General features: G+C 53.9%; 1 protein-coding gene across 1 annotated transcript in view; it reads left to right on the top strand.

Moving 5' to 3' along the window:
• RANBP17 (RAN binding protein 17) overlaps positions 1–17715 on the top strand; it is a 243532-nt gene that overhangs the window by 158907 nt on the left and 66910 nt on the right. Inside the window, exons 17-18 of the mRNA XM_056133105.1 lie at positions 6302–6365; positions 6449–6557. Coding sequence (XP_055989080.1) covers positions 6302–6365; positions 6449–6557 — 173 coding nt within the window. The remainder of the gene's footprint in view (positions 1–6301; positions 6366–6448; positions 6558–17715) is intronic.

Genomic DNA, 17715 nt, shown 5'->3' with positions numbered 1-17715 from the left:
GGTTGGTTAAAAAGGAGGCCGGGTCTAGTGTGTTATTTTCCGTCTCTTTCTGTTTTTGTTTTGTTTTTTGTTTGCTTTTTGGGTCACTCCTGGCGATGCACAGGGGTTACTCCTGACTCTGCACTCAGGAATTACTCCTGGAAGTGCTCAGGGGACCCTATGGGATGCTGGGAATCGAACCCGGGTTGGCCGCATGCAAGCCAAGCGCCCTACCCGCTGTGCTATTGCTCCAGCCTTTCTAACTCCAATGACATATTAATTTTCGGAAATTTGACACATTCACGTGACCAAGGGCGGGTGACACTTGACGTGACGACTGTACGGGTCTCTTCGCTCTGCGTCACTGAGACCCGGCCTAAATACAGACCTGGAAAGGCCATTTTCGACACGACCAAATACGGCGCGACCCAGAGCCCACCCCCCCACCCCCGCCTGGCACCCCGCTTCCCGCCCACTCGGGCTGCGGGTGGTCAGGGACCGGGAGCAACTGAGGGAGGACACAAAGGGAATTAGGGGTGAAGGATGGAAGGGAAATGGGGGATGTCTGTTACAGGAAATACTTAGTAATAAACGCAGTAATTCTGCTTTGGTGAAGCAGTATTAAAACATATTGCTTTATTCCAGGGACTACCGCCATCTCCAGATGGTTTGGAGAATGTTAAATAAAACGAGCTTCAGCACACATCCCTCAGGCGTGCTTCCATTAACATTTCTCATCAGAATATATGTTGATTTATTTCTTTGTTTTCGGTCTTTATCACCCATGGAAAAAGTCGTGCCATAATTTATCTGCTCTGTTTGCTTGTTTTCGTGCTGCAGTCACGTGTGTGAGGATCCTCACGCCAACCCCTCCTGTCTCCTGTTTCTTCAGACCCTCCCCATATTCTTTCTAGAATCTTGTCTGGTGGGGTCACCTACCCAGAGGACGGATCGTTTCTCTCTTTTTTTTCTTTCTCTTTTTTATTTTATTTTTTGGGGGGCGGGGGGGGGGCCTCGCCCAGCAGTGTTCAGGGCTTGCTTCTGGCTCTGTGCTCAGGGATCATTCCTGGTGGGGCTCAGGGCACCACGCGTGGTGCTGGGGATCCAACCCAGGCCAGCCACCTGCAAGGCAAGTGCCCTCCCTGCTGTCCCGTCACCCCGGCCTTCCCTCGTCTGACCGTTTCTGCTTGTCTTCCCTGCAAAGCCAGCCCTGCTCCTCGCTCCTGAGCTCGGAGTCAGATTCCTGGTGGGATCCCGAGTCCCGTAGCAGGACCAAACTTGCTGAGTTGCTGTAACTAATTTCCCGCCCCCCCAGGCGAGCACGGCCCACACCACACACTTGGGCGAGGGGACTCTAGTCCCTGTCCCCCGTTATCTCTCGCGGTTCCACCTCGGCTCTGGTCCCTGGCTCACGTTCCCTCTGGCCCGTAGTTACATCCCTCTCTCAGCCTCAATCTCTTTTGTCGGGAGGGCGGGTCACCTAGCAGGTAGGTCGACCAGGATACCGGGTAAATAGCCACAGCCCTAGCCACGGGCCTCTGCCATCTGGCAGGAGCAGACGAGGCCCCCGCCCACAGCACCTGTTCTCCTTCCTGTTCTGGAACCTTCTTCCTGAGTCCCGCGGCCTGCGTGCCCTCCTGTCCAGTGAGTGTGGCTCTGCCCTACACTTAGCTAAGAAATTACTAGAAGGCTGGAGCGATAGCCCAGCGGGTAGGGCGTTTGCCCTGCTTGCAGTGGTCTTGGGTTCAATTCCCCATATCCCGTATGGTCCCCTGAGCACTAAGGGGTAATTCCTAAGTGCAGAGCCAGGAGTAACCCTGAGCATCGCCGGGTGTGACCCAAAAAACGAAAAAAAAAAAGAAAGAAATTACTAAAGACTAGGACACCTTCCTTCCTTCCTCAACTGAATTTTTGTCGGGGTGACTCTTTGAAACGAGACCGTCGTAATACACTCGCCTGCGTGACTGAATCTTAACAGCTAACCCTCAGTGACCCAGTGTCTCACGCTTGCTGAGATGTGGCACAGGGTAAGGCTAGTGACTGCCAATCGGTGCCAGGCTTGGTGCGTCTGTGCTTCCCGCTGCCAGGCGGGGCTTAACCGCAGAAGCCGGACCATTCTCCCTCAGTCTCCCTCCTCTGCCAGAATCACTGTCCAGAGGACTCGGTGGCCCTCGGGTACAGCGCCTCCCGCTCTGCCCGCGGTCCTGTCAGGCCAGCACCACCACCGCGCTTACAGAGCAGATTACTGGCCCAGGAATTTCGCCCAGAGAACGGAGTTGGGAAAACTCCTCAATGGGTCCCTCCTAAGAGAACGGTTTCCCTGACGCCCAGTTCCCAAGCACCTAGAGCACTGCTGAACCTGCAGGTCTGGGCTGAGCTGGCAGAGGCTTCCTGGCAGTGACCCCACATCAGCCCCCAGCACCCACAGTCCCCAGAGCACTGCCCTGAGCTGCCCCTGGGCACCACTGGGAACGGTCCCCAAACCCGGTAGAACACATACATACATACAATCGATCACTCGCCCTCTGTATCCTCTTAAAGACAGATGGAGGGGCCAGGATTGTACAGCAGGGAGGGCATTTGCCTGGCATGCAGCTGGCCCAGGCTCAACTCCCCGACATCTCGTCACATCCCCCATGCACCGCCAGGAGTGATTCCTGAGCGCAGAGCCAGAAGTGACCCCTGAGCATCGCCAGGTGTAGCCCCCAAACCAAAAAAACTTCTTTAAATTTAAAAAACCAAGTAGCTGTGAGGCAACCTAGTGAAAAGCAGCTCGAGGAACCATTTTCAGGTCCCACGCGCCCCCTGCTAGATTCTCTTCCTCGCTGGGGTAGGCGTCGCCCCGCCAGTGGACCGACGTTACTGCATTGACCGGCGTGCATGGCGCAAGTTGGGTTGGCCTCAGGACTTTAGCGGCGCGGCCTACATAAAGCGCTCACACCCCGGTAAAATGGTGTGACTGATGACGGCCCTCATCTTAGGAAAGAATAAGATGGCAGGACAAAGAGCACAAATACATTTTCCTACCAACCCCCCCAAAAAAATCTCAGACCCTCTCAAGAGCCAAAGCTTGCTTTGGATTGAATTCCTATAAGGGAATATAAATATTCAAATTAAGGCTCATTCGTTTTCCTTATTGAAAAAGAGCAAAATTTCATCCATAATCGCCTTTTTTTTCTCGCTCTCTCTCTCTCTTTAGAATGTAATTAAAAGGCAGAGGACTGGCCTCAATACAAAGTGCACAGATGCACTTCTGCAGAAAATGTGTCTTTGGCAGAAGAGTCTTCCTGCGAATGTTGTGTTTATTGCTGCCATAAATATTCTCTTGTCAACACAGGACTTGCTGTTTATTAGCGGTACTGACAGGAAGGTCCCTATTAATGACAGCATTCTTATCACCCATAGACCCTGTCACTTTTGACATCGCAATTCTAAGAGACGGTCTGTGATAATCACTCAAGGTCCTCCTTCATTTATGGGTCCCCGTCCAACGGGTGGGCGGTGGGTCTGAGCAGGGGCTCCGCTCCCGCCCAGGGATTCCCACTGGCAAAAAGTAAAACAAATGAATGAACGAATCGCCAGATCTGCATCTCTAGGCCAGGGAAGACCAGCCGCCTCCCCACGAGCCCTGCCCAAAGCTCGCGGAGCCCTGGGCGACCGCGTGAGCCAGGGCCCAGGCCCACTACTGGGTGAGTCACGCAGACACCGCCTGGCATGTCGTGGCCGCTCGAGTCCCGGGAGTTCAGTCCGGAGCTGTGGACTGTCTCCCGAAAAGTTGTATTTCCTTCCTTCCTTCCTTCCTTCCTTCCTTCCTCCTTCCTTCCTCCTTCCTCCTTCCTTCCTTCCTTCCTTCATTCCTTCGTCCTTCCTTCCTTCCTTCCTTCCTTCCTCCTTCCTTCCTCTTTCCTCCTTCCTTCCTTTCTTCCTTCCTTCATTCCTTCATCCTTCCTTCCTTCCTTTTTTCCTTCACTCCATCGGTCCCTCCTTCAATCTTCCCTTTCTTTCTTCCTTCTTTCTTTCTCTCCTTATAACCCTTCCTACTTTCTCTCCTTCCTTTCTTCCATCTTTCTCTCCTTTCCTTCCTTCCTGCTCTCCTTCCTTCCTTCCCGTCCCTTTCTCTTCCTTCTTTCCTTCCTTCTTGTCTTTCTTCCATCTTTCTCTCCTTTCCTTCCTTCCTGCTCTCCTTCCTTCCTTCCATCCTTCCTACCTTCCTTTCCTTGCTTTTCCTTCTTCCTTCTTTCTTTCCTCCCTTCCTTCCTTCCTTCCTGTTTTCTTCTCTCCTTCCATTGGTCCTTCTTTCAATCTTCCCTTTCCTTTTTCCTTCTTTCTCTCATTATACCCATATTTCTCTCCTTATATTCTTCCTTCTTTCTCTCCTTCCTTTCTTCCATCATTCTCTCCTTCTTTCCTTCCTTCCTGCTCTCCTTCCTTCCTTCTTTCCTTCCCTTTCTCTTCCTTCTTTCCTTCCTTCCCTTCCCTTTCTCTTCCTTCTTTCCTTCCTTCCTTCTTTCCTCCTTTCCTTCCTTCCTTCCTTCCATTTTTCTTACCTTCCTTTCCTTTCTTTTCCTTCTTTCTTCCTTCCTCCCTCCATCCCTTCCTTCCTTCATTCCTTCCTCCTTCCTCCCTCCCTCCCTTCCTATTCCCCTCCCTCCCTCCCTTCCTTCCTTCCACAATCCTTCCCATATTGTGGGAATGTGAGAATTGTACCTTGCAGAAGGCAAACATTCTGCACATTTTCATCTTCTGCGTCTTTGTGTCCTTCCTTGCTTTTGGGCAGAGCCATTTTCCGTATCTGATCCCCACAGCCCAGCCTGTAGGGTCACTTGGTTTGTGATGTCAGCCTCCGTGGTCAGTAGGGGAGGCCAGGGCTTGGCGTGGCTGACAAGATAACACACTGATGCCTGCGGCTCGTTGCCACGGGCTCTGGTGCATTTTCTACGCTTTTACACTCATACCTGAGTGACTAAAGTTTTAGAATTGAAATTAAGTGCCTCTCTCTTGAGGCCATGTGCAGTCTTAGTTCTCTGGATGATGGGAAGGAAAGGATTTTTTTTTTTTCACAAAAACATGAATAGAACCAGAGATGATTGGGGTGGGGAGGAGGGCTCCCAAACACTTCAGAGACGTTACCCTGGGCCATGCTCAGGGAACCGTGCCGAGCCAGGAACCGAGCTCAGGGTCTCCACATGCATGGGGGAACCTCACTGCAGCCCTCTGAGCTGTCTCGCCACACCACGGGGGAGCAGGACGGCCGGGAGGGAAGGCCTGAGGCGGCTGGTGGGGAGTGGCCGATGAGAGCACGCCCCGGCTCAGGGAGGCCAGCCAGCGGCCAGCCTGGTCTGGTCTCCAGCACCCCACACTGTCCCCCAGTTCCCTCAGGAGTGAGCCCCGAGCACCCGAGCACTGGGTGTGGCCCCCAAACACGCTGACCCCAAATGGGAAGAGATGTCTGCAACAACACAGCTCCCACGGCTGTCTGCGGAGTCCCATCAGCCCCCTCGGGTCTCAGGGGTACCCAGCTCTTCTCCGTCCCCGCAAGTGTCCCCAGGAGCCCTCCCCGTCGTTCCCACACAGCGGGTCGTCAGAGGAACGTAGCCTTCGCCCCGAGCCTCAGTTCCCATCTCAGCTCTGTCAGTCCGTAGTTGCGGACTCCCGGGCCAGTCAGTCCGTTTCTCCAGACTATGAGTGAGTGATGTCTGGTTGCGCATGGGGAGGAGGGGCGGGCTGGCGGTACTGGGCTGTGCGAGCTGCCCTGGACCACGGTGTCTGCAAGCCTGCTGCGCTGTGCATGTCCAGATGCAGTTTTTGTCTTAAAGTTTGCACCGAGCTCACTACTCCTTTAGAGTTGGGATCCTTTCCTCTCTTCCGATCGCCCATTATGGGTCTTTTATAATTATTTTATTATGAAATGATATTAAGTGAAAAGAAGTTCTCCAGTTACACCCCAAAATATAAAAAGGGTCAGTTTTAATTTTCCGCTATCAAGGCTTCAATCGTCAAGAAGTTTTGTCTTAATTATAAGATTCATTCTTCCTTCCCATCACTGGAATATGTAAAAGAGTGGAGAAGTAATTGCATTGGTTAATAATAGATTATCATTCCTTTTTTTTTTGTCTCTTTCTCTCTCTCTTCGTTTTTTGGGCCACACCTGGTGGTGCTCAGGGGCTACTTCCCCGCTGAGGTGTGGGGTTCCCTGGGCCCCTCCCTGGCCTTGATGGCTCTTGTCGGTGGAGTGGGCGCCCTCGGTGCAGAAGCGGTGCGCTGTGTTGGGGACAGCCCACCTCAGACCGCCCCGTGTCCCAAGGTTCCTTAACGCCATCACTTATATCCTCTTAAAAAAGCTGGCCAAGATAGACGCCGCCAAGTTCATGCTGAGAAACCACACAGTAAGTCTCCGCTCCCCCGACCTCAGGGCTGGCGTGCGGGGGCGGGGCGGGGCCGTGACCCAGCTGCTCTTCCCTCCTGTCAGAGCGAACACTTCCCTTTCCTGGGCATCGGTGACAGGGACGGTCTGAGCGACCTGAGATGCCGAACCACCTTCTACACGGCCCTCACCCGCCTCCTGATGGTGGACCTAGGTAAGGAGCCTGAGGGCGGGTCCGGGTACCGCCCGAGGAGAGAGGGTCGGCGAGCACTGTGCCGCGAGCAGCTGCTGCTGCCCGAGTAACAGTGTCCGCACGGATCTGCCGGCAGTTTTCTCGGGCTTCGATTTGCCTTCTCTGTGCGTCTCAGCACCACCCGATATATCTTTGTGTGCAAGGGGGCTGTCTTTCATTTTTAAACAGTAGCAGCACTAATTCCTGGTTTCATTCATTAAGAACTTTACTCCAAAAATATTTTTAAAAAAAAATTTTTTTTTTTGGTCCACACCTGGCAGTGCCCAGGACTGACTCCTGACTGCACTCAGAGATCACTCCTGGGGGGGCCTGGAGGGAGCCTTATGGGGTGCTAGTGATTGAACCCAGGTCAGCGGCGGGCACGGCAAGCAGCCTACCCGCTACACTATCTCTCCAGACCCTCAAGTTTTATTGTCTGGCTGTCCTACAAGCCACTCATTTTACTGCTATGAACCTAAGAAGGATCTTTGATAACTCCGAAACACACAGGTTTCCTTTGGTGTGGCGTTGTAGTCTAGAGAAGGAAAATTAGAAATGGTGGAAATGCCCACCAAAAAGGAATTAATGGGGGCTGGAGTGATAGCACAGTGGGTAGGGCATTTGCCTCGCATGTGGCCGACCCGAGTTCGATTCCCAGCATCCCGTATGGTCCCCTGAGCACTGCCAAGGGTAATTCCTGAGTGCAGAGCCAGGAGTAACCCCTGAGCATCACCAGTTCAACTTAAAAAAAAAAATAGGAAATTAATGGTCTTGTGGTGTCTCTCCTCACCAGGCGGAATAGTCCACAGTCATTAAAAACTGAGACGTGAAGACGATAAGAGGTGTGAGATTTCATGTTGTGTTGTCTGGTGAAATGGCACGGCGTTGAACTGTGCGGGTGGCGGGGACACCGTGCCAGGAGTGGGACGGAGAATGTATCAACAGAGGACTCACCTGAGGGAGTCTGGAGGTGACTTGGTTGTAGGCCACATACCTGGCATGCGTGAGGCCATGGATTCAGTTCTCAGCACTGACTCCCCTTGCCCCTCCTCCCCCAAAAAATAAAGTGTCCAAGGTGTTTTAAATGAAATCCTTCAGAACGTGGGATGTTGCTTTCAGGTAGCGCCTGTAGGCATCGCTCCTGGCTTCTGAGCACCCGTCATTTCATGCCTCACCTCTGCGCAGGGACAGTAACTTCCTCTGACAGGTCACTGAAACGGTGACATCCCCCTCCCCCCACCCCCGCCGCCCCGGACCTCTCCAGGAAGCACGTCCCACAGAAGGGGCCCCGCCACTGCCCCGTGGTGACCGCAACACTCAGAGAAGGGGCCCTGCACCGCCCTGCGGTGACAGTGGCCCTCTAGAGCCTCCCCGTACCCGCAGCGTCTGGATGCTGCGGGCTGAGCTCTCGGCTCACAGACCAGGCCGGGGCCCGCTTGGAGGATTGATCCTCCTCGCAGGGACACGCAGGACCCTGAATCCTCTCGCCCTTTCTCTTACAACGTACCGGCTGATCCACCACCTTAAAAACGCGAAGCTTTTCGACATGATCCTCCAAAAGGGGTGAGGATGATTCTATTTGGCATGTTAGCAGCCTGGCGCCGGGGCGTGGAAAGGGGGACGGAGACCCCTCTTTGCTCCCGACCCCTCCCTCGTTTTCCTCCATTTCCACGGAATACATGATCAGAAAGACAAACCACCGAAAGGAGAGAGCTGTGCAGGTAGAATGATTAAGGAGCTTTGCGGGATTGATTTCTAAGGAAAGATTAAAAGAACCGTGTATGTATAACTTGGCTAAGTGACAACGGGAGCCGGAGGCAAAGAGAACTGTCTATAAATATTTGAAGAGTGTAAACCAGGCATGCAAAGCCCAATCATCTGCTACCTTAGGCGAGTGGGAGATGGCGCGGAGTGACAGCTCGGCGTCACTGGAGAGAGGAGCAGCCGCCGAGCCTGTGTCACGGTCTCACCGCCCGCCAGGAGCATGGCCTCTCCCTCGGCCAGCCAAGAAGACCTAGCTTTGGAGAGCGCCATCAGTGACTGACCCCGTCAGACTCAGTGAAGGAAACGGGGGCAACCAGAGGGTTCGAGAAGGAGCCAGGAAGAGACTTTCATAGGGGAAAAAAGGTCCGTGTCATGCTCGCCTTCAGCCTGGAACAGAATGAACAGGGCAAGATCTTTTCCCGTTCGGCCACTTCGACAGAAGCACCCCGAGCCCAGGATACATTCGGCCACTTGCAAACAGGACCACGCATGCCCTCAGTGCCCAGTGCCTTGCACACGGCCGACCCGGGTTCGATTCCCAGCATCCCGTATGGTTCCTTGAGCACCGCCAGGAGTAATTCCTGAGTGCAAAGCCAGGAGGAATCCCCATGCATCATCGGGTGTGACCCCAAAAAGCAAAAAAAAAAAAGCCGGGTTCGATTCCTCCGCCCCTCTCAAAGAGCCCGGCAAGCTACCGAGAGTATCTCGCCCGCATGGCAAAGCCTGGCAAGCTCCCCGTGACGTATTCGATATGCCAAACATAGTAACAACAAGTCTCACGATGGAGACGTTACTGGGCCCGCTCGAGCAAATCGATGAACGAAGGGAGGACAGTGACATACATATATATATATACATATATTATATATATGATATAAATTATGGGAGTTTCTGGGGGGGCGGTGAGAGGGCCACACCCGGCAGTGCTCAGGACTTCCACCTGGTTCTGCCCTCAGGGGTCACTCCTGGTGGGACCCAGGAGGTCCTCTGTGGAGCTGGGGGCTGAAGGGGTCGGCCGCACGTGAAGCAAATACCCTGCCAGCTGCACTACCACTCCAGCCCTCAATGGGTATAATTTCAGTTCGGAAATTACATTAGCTTTGTTTGAAAAAAAAAGTGGGGGAGGGGGCGGGGAGAAAAGTCCGTACCGGGGGAGACTGCCCAACTAGAAGAGAAGATGGAACCGTGCCAATCGCAGTAGCCTGGGTGGGGTAGGAGAGGGGCACGCAGAGCATAGCCAGTCAGAAGGGGAGAGACAAATACCAGAGCGACGCAGAGGGAGGATGCAGAGGATGGGCTAGCCAGACGCAAACAAAACCCTTGGTCACTGAACGCAGAGACGGGGTCACTCGGAGGACAGAGGTTCAGTGGACGGCGGTGGAGGGACGCTGGTCCCTGGCGGAGGGGAGGGCGTGCTAACACACGTTTGCACCTGTTCTCCTAAAGCGCCTACAGTCTTACAAAACACTCTTAGCTCAGTGAATGACTGGGGGGACGCGGTCAGGTATCTGCGTACTCCCGGGGAAACTGAGGCTTAGGCGGACCTGCCCCGCTCTGTGAGATGCTGCTGCGGTTGTAGAGGGAGACTGGACACAACCCGGGGACAGCCCTGAAGGTGCTCGCCGAGCGCGGGGGTCACGTGTGGACGGCGGACAGAGACCACCACCCAAGCTGGCACCCTCACGGCGCCTGGGGGTCAGCTCTGCCGGCCAGGGTCTCCCTGGGAGCAGCACCGACACTCGGCCTCCCCCAGGCAGAACGCACCAAGTGGCCGGCTGCTTCCAGCAGGGCTCAGGCCAGCCCGACAGCTCCTGGGGTCTCAGTCCCTGGCCGCCTTCACTCCAAGGCCTTACAGCTCTGCGGGGGATGGCTTGTGGCTGGCCGGACTCAGCTCTGTCACCTGAAGCCCGTCTCACAGACCAGAGTGACCGAGACGTGACTCGGATTTCCCTAGAGAGAGTTCAGGCCTCCCAGGGTCCTGGTGTGGGTCCACCGTTGTGGAAACAAGGGAATGAGAGAGAGTGGTACTCTACGCAAGAGCAGGTCCCTATATGACATGGGGGCGGACAGGGGCGGACGGGGGCAGGGGGTTAGAATATTCGTTAACGAGGCTCCTTCTCATTTAACAAACACCAGTTTGACAGGGAAATTTTTGTAGTGCTGCGGGGGAAGGAGGTTGCTCTTTTGTTTTGGGGTTTGTTTGGTTTGGTTTTTGTAAAGACTCAGAAGAAGAGTACACCTGACCAGCTTGCTTGCCGAAGGAAGCACTGGATGGGATTCTTGGATTGAAATATACAGCGTGTTCTAATTGAATCCTACAAAATAAATTGAATATGTTTTGTATATAAGCCATGCACATTGGAATGATTAGAAAAGGGGAAAGAAATTGGGTGTCACATTAATTGGTATTTACTTTGAAAAGCCTTTTGGTCTCTATTCAATAATCTGTACTTTGTATGAATTTAATTAGATGCTCTGTGCCTCAGGTTGTATTCCAGATGAAAATGGGGCCTTTTTTTTGGCAATAAGCAGTTGTACCATTTTATCAAATTGCTCCTTGGCTAAACTAGACACAGCGTTCACTGCAGAAAGAACCGAAGTGGAAGCATTTCCTCATCAGGGCGGTGACTGCTTCCTGCTGGCTGGGGCAGTTCTGTGTCTGAGTCGCAATCGGGCGCACGGCCCCTCACTCTGCGCGGTGGAGACCGCCCCGTCTGTGCGCGCGCCTGGCCTGCTTGTCGGCCCTCCCAAGAATCACTTAAAGTTCCCTACGATAGTTGTAAATTAGCTTTAGTCAATCTAATAAACTAAAGGAAAGATAGCATTACCCTAGCCCGTAAGTCGAGACCCTCCAGGGAGCTGTTCAGTAGGAAATACTTGAATAATATTTTTTAAGCCTTTTTGTTTTATTTTGTTTTGTTTTGTTTAATTTGAGCGGAGAGGCATGCAGTTGGCAAATCTTGGAGAGGGGATGCATGGGACAGAACTAAACATCTTTAGCAGCAAACTCAGTCTTGACCGGCCACAAGGTCGGGATCGTTTGCTCTGCGAGGGCTCTTTCTTGGAGCCGTTGGCCAGCGCCCCTCACACCGGACTCAGGCCAGGGGCATGTGGGCGGCACCGGAGGCCAGGCGGGGCCTTCCTCAGCCGCTCAGACCCTAAGAAGCCATTGTGTCACCTGCCGCTGCCGCCCCTCCCGGGTCACTGCACCCGAGCAGGTCCAGCTGACCTGTGAGGAAGTTCCACAGCAGGTGAACGGCGTGAGCAGAGGGGAGGGTGGAATGGTAACTGCAGTAGGAAGGAGGTTTTCCTTCCCCTTATTAATTCCATCACTGGCTTGCGGACGGACCCTTTGCAGACTGGCTTCTCATTCATCGTCCCCCCAGTGGTCACAAGGGCCCACGCGCCTGTGGTCTCAGGAACCCGGGGATCAGCCTTCCGGGGTCAGCCACGCGCCACGCGTGCTCAGCTCAGGGCTCGCCTTTCACTTCCTCAGCCAGTTGGGAAATGGAACTTTGTGGTCTTCCGTTTTATTTGCACCCAGTGATTTATTTAAGGCTTAGGGGCAGTGAGAAGGAGACAGAAGAAGAAATTACTTTCCAACTGTCTGTGAAATAAACAGATTCACTATTTATCAGGTTTATTACCTGCCCCCTATATGTATATTACGGCTCTCTGGCCAGGGAATCCGGTGTCGTTTTTAAAATCTGTCCTTATGTCTAATCGTTGGCCAGAGCATTTTTTTTTTCTCCTCGTGGATAAGGGAGCCCAGAGTGAAGGTCTCGGGGAGGGTGGGCGAGAGGGAACCTCGGGCAGAGACGGCTAAGGTTCTGGTAGCAGAGAGCACCAATAGATCACCGTGTCCGGGACTTGGCAGAGACGGTCTGGAAAAGAGACATCTGGGGGTGGGGGTGGGCAGGGAGTGGGCAACGGGGGCTTAAGAAGCAGCTGGAAATACTTAGAATCTGTAATGAGATAATTAAGACTAATTAGGCTGGCCCTGTAGGCAGAAAGCAGCCCATTAAGTCCAGATCCAGTTTTTTAATAACTTACCTGGTTTTTTGAGGGTGGAGAGCCGGGCGTACCCCAGGGAAGGAGCCGGCTTTGGGGGTGGAACTCGCGGGGCAGGGTTCCCTGGGGAGGGCGCACGCCCGTCCACCGTGAGCAGGCCAGGGCCTGTTTGTCTTCGCTTTCTGGCAACTAAACTCAATATTCTGGGCCCCTGGGGAGAGGCGTCAAAGGGCTCCTCAATTTTTCGATTAAGTGGAAATATCCCCCCTATCGCTGGAGCGATAGCACAGCGGGCAGGGCGTTCGCCTTACACGCGGCCAACATGGCCGACCCGAGTTCGATTCCTCCGCCCCTCTCAGAGAGCCCGGCAAGCTACCGAGAGTATTGGATATGCCAGACACAGTAACAACAAAGTCTCCAATGGAGACGTTACTGGGCCCGCTCGAGCAAATCGACGATCAACGGGAGGGCCTTTACCTTTTACCTTTACCTTATCCCCCCTTGAAGAGTGGCAGTGTGCTCTGACTCGCGACGTGGATAGGAAAGGGCCTGGAACAAGGCCTCACTCGACAGAGTGACCGAACGAGGACCTAGTAGGTCTCGCGCAAGGCCGGTACAATGCTCCGGCAGATATGAACCCCCCTGCTCCGCCCGGGCCAGGAGTCGCTTCACAGCCGGCCAGAGCCCTGGACAGTCTGGAGGGGACTTTGGAAGCCCCATGCATGGAGGGCCCAGGGAACAAGTGACACGGGCTGAGCCTGCACCGAGCTCCGACTGGAAACCCAGTTTCTGCTGCAGTTCCTGCACCCACAGCCCGGAGCCTCGTGCCTGCCGGCCTGCCTGCCTGTGTGTCCATCTGTCCGTCCATTCGTCTACCTGCACTCCCCAGGGTCCTCTGGAGGAGCAGCACTGCCCCCATCCGACCCCTCTTTTGCTCAGTCTCCCATGACAGCTCTCACCAACCCTGCCACAGTGACACCTGACCTTGCATTTCTAGAGGACACAGTTCCCGAGCCCTACATCCCAGGGGTCGCAGGCACGATACTCTTCCCGGGGAATCTCTGAGCAGAACCTGGTACTTCCCCGGCTCTGGCTGGCCACACCGGCTTTCCCTGCCGCTGGCCCTTCTGGTCCCTGCAGTGGCTCCCCTGGACAACGGGATCGTCGTCTACTTTCAAGATCAGCGGCCTTCACTCCTGCCATAAAGCCTGACGATGTTCATTCTCAGGCCCCCAGATCAGGGCCAAAGCCCTCGCGGGTAGGGGCTTTCTCTGCTACCCACCCTGGTGCTGGCACCGAGGCACGCACGCACAGCCAGCCGCACAGCACAGCCTCAAGACCGCCAACTCTTATCACCATCATCGTTTCTTCTACTTCAGGACCACTCTTCCAAGCCCCCCAAATCCCACCTGCTCTTCGCATTTCATTTTGAGGAAATGAGGGTTACCTTACATGTCAAGAACGAGGGGAGCAAACCCAGGTTTTTGTTTGGGGTGGTGTTTGGGTTTTACTTGAGCTCTGTGTAACATAAAATTTGCCCTTATCGGGATCAGAGACGCAGCTCGGTGGGCTGGAGCGTCTGCTTTGCACGCAGGAGGCCCCAGTCAACCCCCCAGCACTGAATTCCCCCACCAAGAACCACCAGGAGTCACCCTCCCTCCCCCAGCATCGCAGGGGATGGCCCCGACACGGACAAATGCTCCCTTTTGCTGTATTTAGAATATTCACACAGGGGCCAGAGCAATGATACTGCAGGTAGAGCATTTGCCCTGCACATGGCCGACCCGGGTTCAATTCCCTGCATCCCATAGGGTCCCCCGAGCACCGCCAGGAGTAATTCCTGAGTGCAGAGCCAGGAGGAACCCCTGTGCATCGCTGGGTGTGAGTGACCCCAAAAGAAAAAAAATACAACATTCGCATGGTTGTACAATCTCTACCACTAATCCCCAGATATTTCCAACTGGGAAAGAGAGTCTGTGCCCTAAAGTACGTTCCCTCCTTAGATCCCCTCCTACCAGTCCTTGGAAGCCACTAGATCTTCACCCTATCTCTGAATTTCCCTGTTGCTGAGGTCTCGTGGGAAGGGAGTAATATACAGGGCCAGAAAGATAGTACAGTGAGTAGGGCACATGCCTTGCACACTGCCAGCCCAGGTTCCATTCCTAGTGTCCCATGTGGTCCCCTGGGCATCACCAGGAGTCACCCCTGAGCACTAAAGGGTGTAGCCCCCAAACCACAAAAAATGAAAAGGAAAGAAAAGGGGAGGGGGGTGGCTGGTGCGACAATACAGTGGGGAGCGTGTTTGCCTTGCACTTGGCCGACCTGGGTTCAATCCCCAGAATCCCATAGGGTCCCCCAAGCACCGCCAGAGGTAATTCTTGAGTGCAGAGCCAGGAGGAGCCCCTGAGCATCGCCACATGTGACCCGAAAAGAAAAAAAGGGCACTGTGCTCTTTCACATTCACCGCTGGCTGGAGGCGGCCACGGGGCCAGGTACCGAGTGACACGGCCTGTGATGACACGTGAAGGCCCGGTTTCTGACTTTACTATTTGTATCTTCTCCAAAACGGGGGTGCGGGTGGCGCCAAAAAAACCCGGAAACTTCTACCACGAGTCCCCTTCTGTTGAGTCAGCTTCTGAGAAATCCCGTCCCCATAATTAGCTTTGGGTTTTCTCCAAAAGCTGAAGAATTTATCATCCCATCTACACATGACTAAGAACTCACAGTGTTATGTTAATATTTACATTTCCCGATGCCAGCAAAAAGATATTAAAAATATAAATTGGCACTTTGCATTGTTTCGGGGCCTTTATCTTTTTTTTTTTTTACAAAAAAAAAAAAGCCCTGAATTAGCATTTTCCGTTATCTCTACTCAAGTGATCACATGTGTGCTGGCATACAGAATCACTGCTGCCTCCTTGAATACGAAATTGTAGGGAGGGGGAAAGATGTTTTCTCGTGCCTTGCCATTCCTGACTGCCACAGGGGCCCTCCGGGTGGGGGCACGTGTCACAACTGCCGTGTGCCGCTATGGGCAAGGTCTAAAGGGGCTTTGCCGCTCCCTGCTCCCTGGGAATTCCGCACCAGAGCGTCCCTCAGCCTCAAACCCCAGAGGCTGCCGAGGAATCCCTTCCCATGGATGCTTCCTTATTTTACTTTCTGTCGGTTTGGGGGCCACCCCCTGCAGAATGCGGGGGTTACTCCCAGCTCTGTCTGGGCGTCGGGATCACTGCTGCTGATGGCACACTCCAGATTCTGCCCCAGATGACTCGCGCCACAGAGCCTCCGGCAGACCCTAACTGCGGGTCCCAGCCACCGCGGACGTTATCAGCAGGAAGACTCAGTGCAAGCCCCTGAGGTCCTTCCAGCCCCTCTGAAGCTGTCTTCCAACTCCTCAGAGTTGCGGGGGGCCGAGAGTAGCTGTGGCAGCTCCGCAAGACCACCGTCTGCACCCAATCTACCAACATGCATCGGATTCCTTCCCAGAACCAAACCTGGCCCATTGGGTCACAGGGACCCACCAAGTTCCTCCCATCGCTGGAAACTCGAACGGCACCATGTGGGCGGGGCAAATGCACGGCCCCTCACCCGGCCTGCGGGACTCCTCTCTGATGCCCTCCTCACCTGCCCACGCCATGGACCACCAAAGCAGCAAGAACGTGGGCACCGCTGACAGACACTTCAAGTTCACAACCGCCCCAACTCACTTGACCAAGGGAGTCCGGCTCAGATCAGAGATTCCCCAGGCTTACACAGCCCCCTTTTCAGAAAGTTACTCGGCAAGTCCCCCTTCCCTGGAAATCTACCTTGTTTAAGAGAACGGACGAGAGCACCTTCCGGCTGCACCATCAAAGCCCAGGCTGGGGCAGGACCACGCACTCTGGGAAGCACTGGCTTAGGAAACGCGACGACCCGACCCCAAGCACGCAGATTAGAGAAACCGAGCTCAGATCCGACGTAGCACTCTGAAAGCACCCACTCTCGGAGCGACCATCTCCACTGTGGCCGTTCTCGCCGTTTTGAGAACCATCCCACCCCCGGGGAAACGCCTGGTCGTATCTTCCCCCAAAGAGGAGTGTGTCATTTAGGCACGTTCATGCTATTCTGCTCTAGGATTGAGTAGTGTTTTACTTCAGCTGTCCACTGTGTTCATTTCTACAGGAGGGGAGGAGAGGTTAAGAAACAAGCCCTGTACCCGAGGACAGTAGGGCCAGGGCCAGGAAGATTGCTTCACAGTTGGAAGCTGTCTCATGAGTGCGGGGAGAAAGTCGCTAGAAGAGAGAAGGGGTCAGGGAGTCAGTTGGAGGGATCGCTCAGAACGGGAGGTGTGTGCTGAAAGTAGATAAAGGACCAAACAGGATGGCCTCTCAATATATGTATTGCAAACCATAATGCCCAAAAGTAGTGAGAGTGTGTGGGGGGGGGGGGGGGAACTGTCTGACATAGAGGCAGGGGGAGGGGTATGGATACTGGGGACATTGGTGGTTGGAAAGTGTGCACTGGTGGAGGGATGGGTGTTCGATCGTTGTATGACTGAAACTCAATCATGAAAGCTTTGTAAGTGTAGCTCACGGTGATTCCATTTTAAAAAGTAAGATGAATTTAAAAAGAAAAGGGGGAAAAGCCATGTTTAAGATTCACTTTCATGAAGCAAGTGCCTATCATCCAAATGTACTGTCCACTTGCCACTCAATGCAAACCACAGCACCCAAAAGGAGAGAGAGAACAAAGGGGAATGCCCTGCCACAGAGGTGGGATGGGATGGGGGGGTGGAGGGGTGGGAGGGATGCTGGGACCCGTGGTGGTGGAAAATGGGCACTGGTGGAGGGATGGGTACTTGATCATTGTATAATTGAAACCCAAGCACAAAAATTTGTAAGTCTACAACTGTACCTCATGGTGTTTCACTAATAAAAATTATATATAATTTATACACACAGTGTGTATATATACACACTGTCCACCAGGATACCCCGTCCACTATTCCCTACTATCCACCAGGCCCGACCCACAATGCTAGCGCCAGAACCACCACTAGTATTTACTGATTGAGAAGTTTCTGGTCTCTGCATCCTGTAATACCTGGTGTTCGCAGAAACCCTCAAGGAACATTTTCATCTTAGTGGCTTGTAAGTCCCATAGCGAAGCAGTGTGGGAGGCAGACCCACCCGGGCCGGGGGTCTCAACTCGTCCAGGCAAAGCTGGATAGCGGGGGCTAGAGCAATAACACAGTGGATAGGGTTTGTGCCTTGCACACGGCTGACCCGGGTTCGATTCTCAGCATCCCATATGGTCCCCTGAGCACCGCCAGGAGGAATTCCTGAGTGCAGAGCCAGAAGTATCCCCTCTGCATCACTGGATGTGA

Source organism: Sorex fumeus, unplaced genomic scaffold, assembly GCF_029834395.1.
Source record: "Sorex fumeus unplaced genomic scaffold, SorFum_2.1 ptg000097l, whole genome shotgun sequence".
Classification (NCBI taxonomy): Eukaryota; Metazoa; Chordata; class Mammalia; order Eulipotyphla; family Soricidae; genus Sorex; species Sorex fumeus.
Note: the sequence above shows the minus strand (reverse complement) of the source record. Positions and strands in the feature narration are given on the sequence as shown.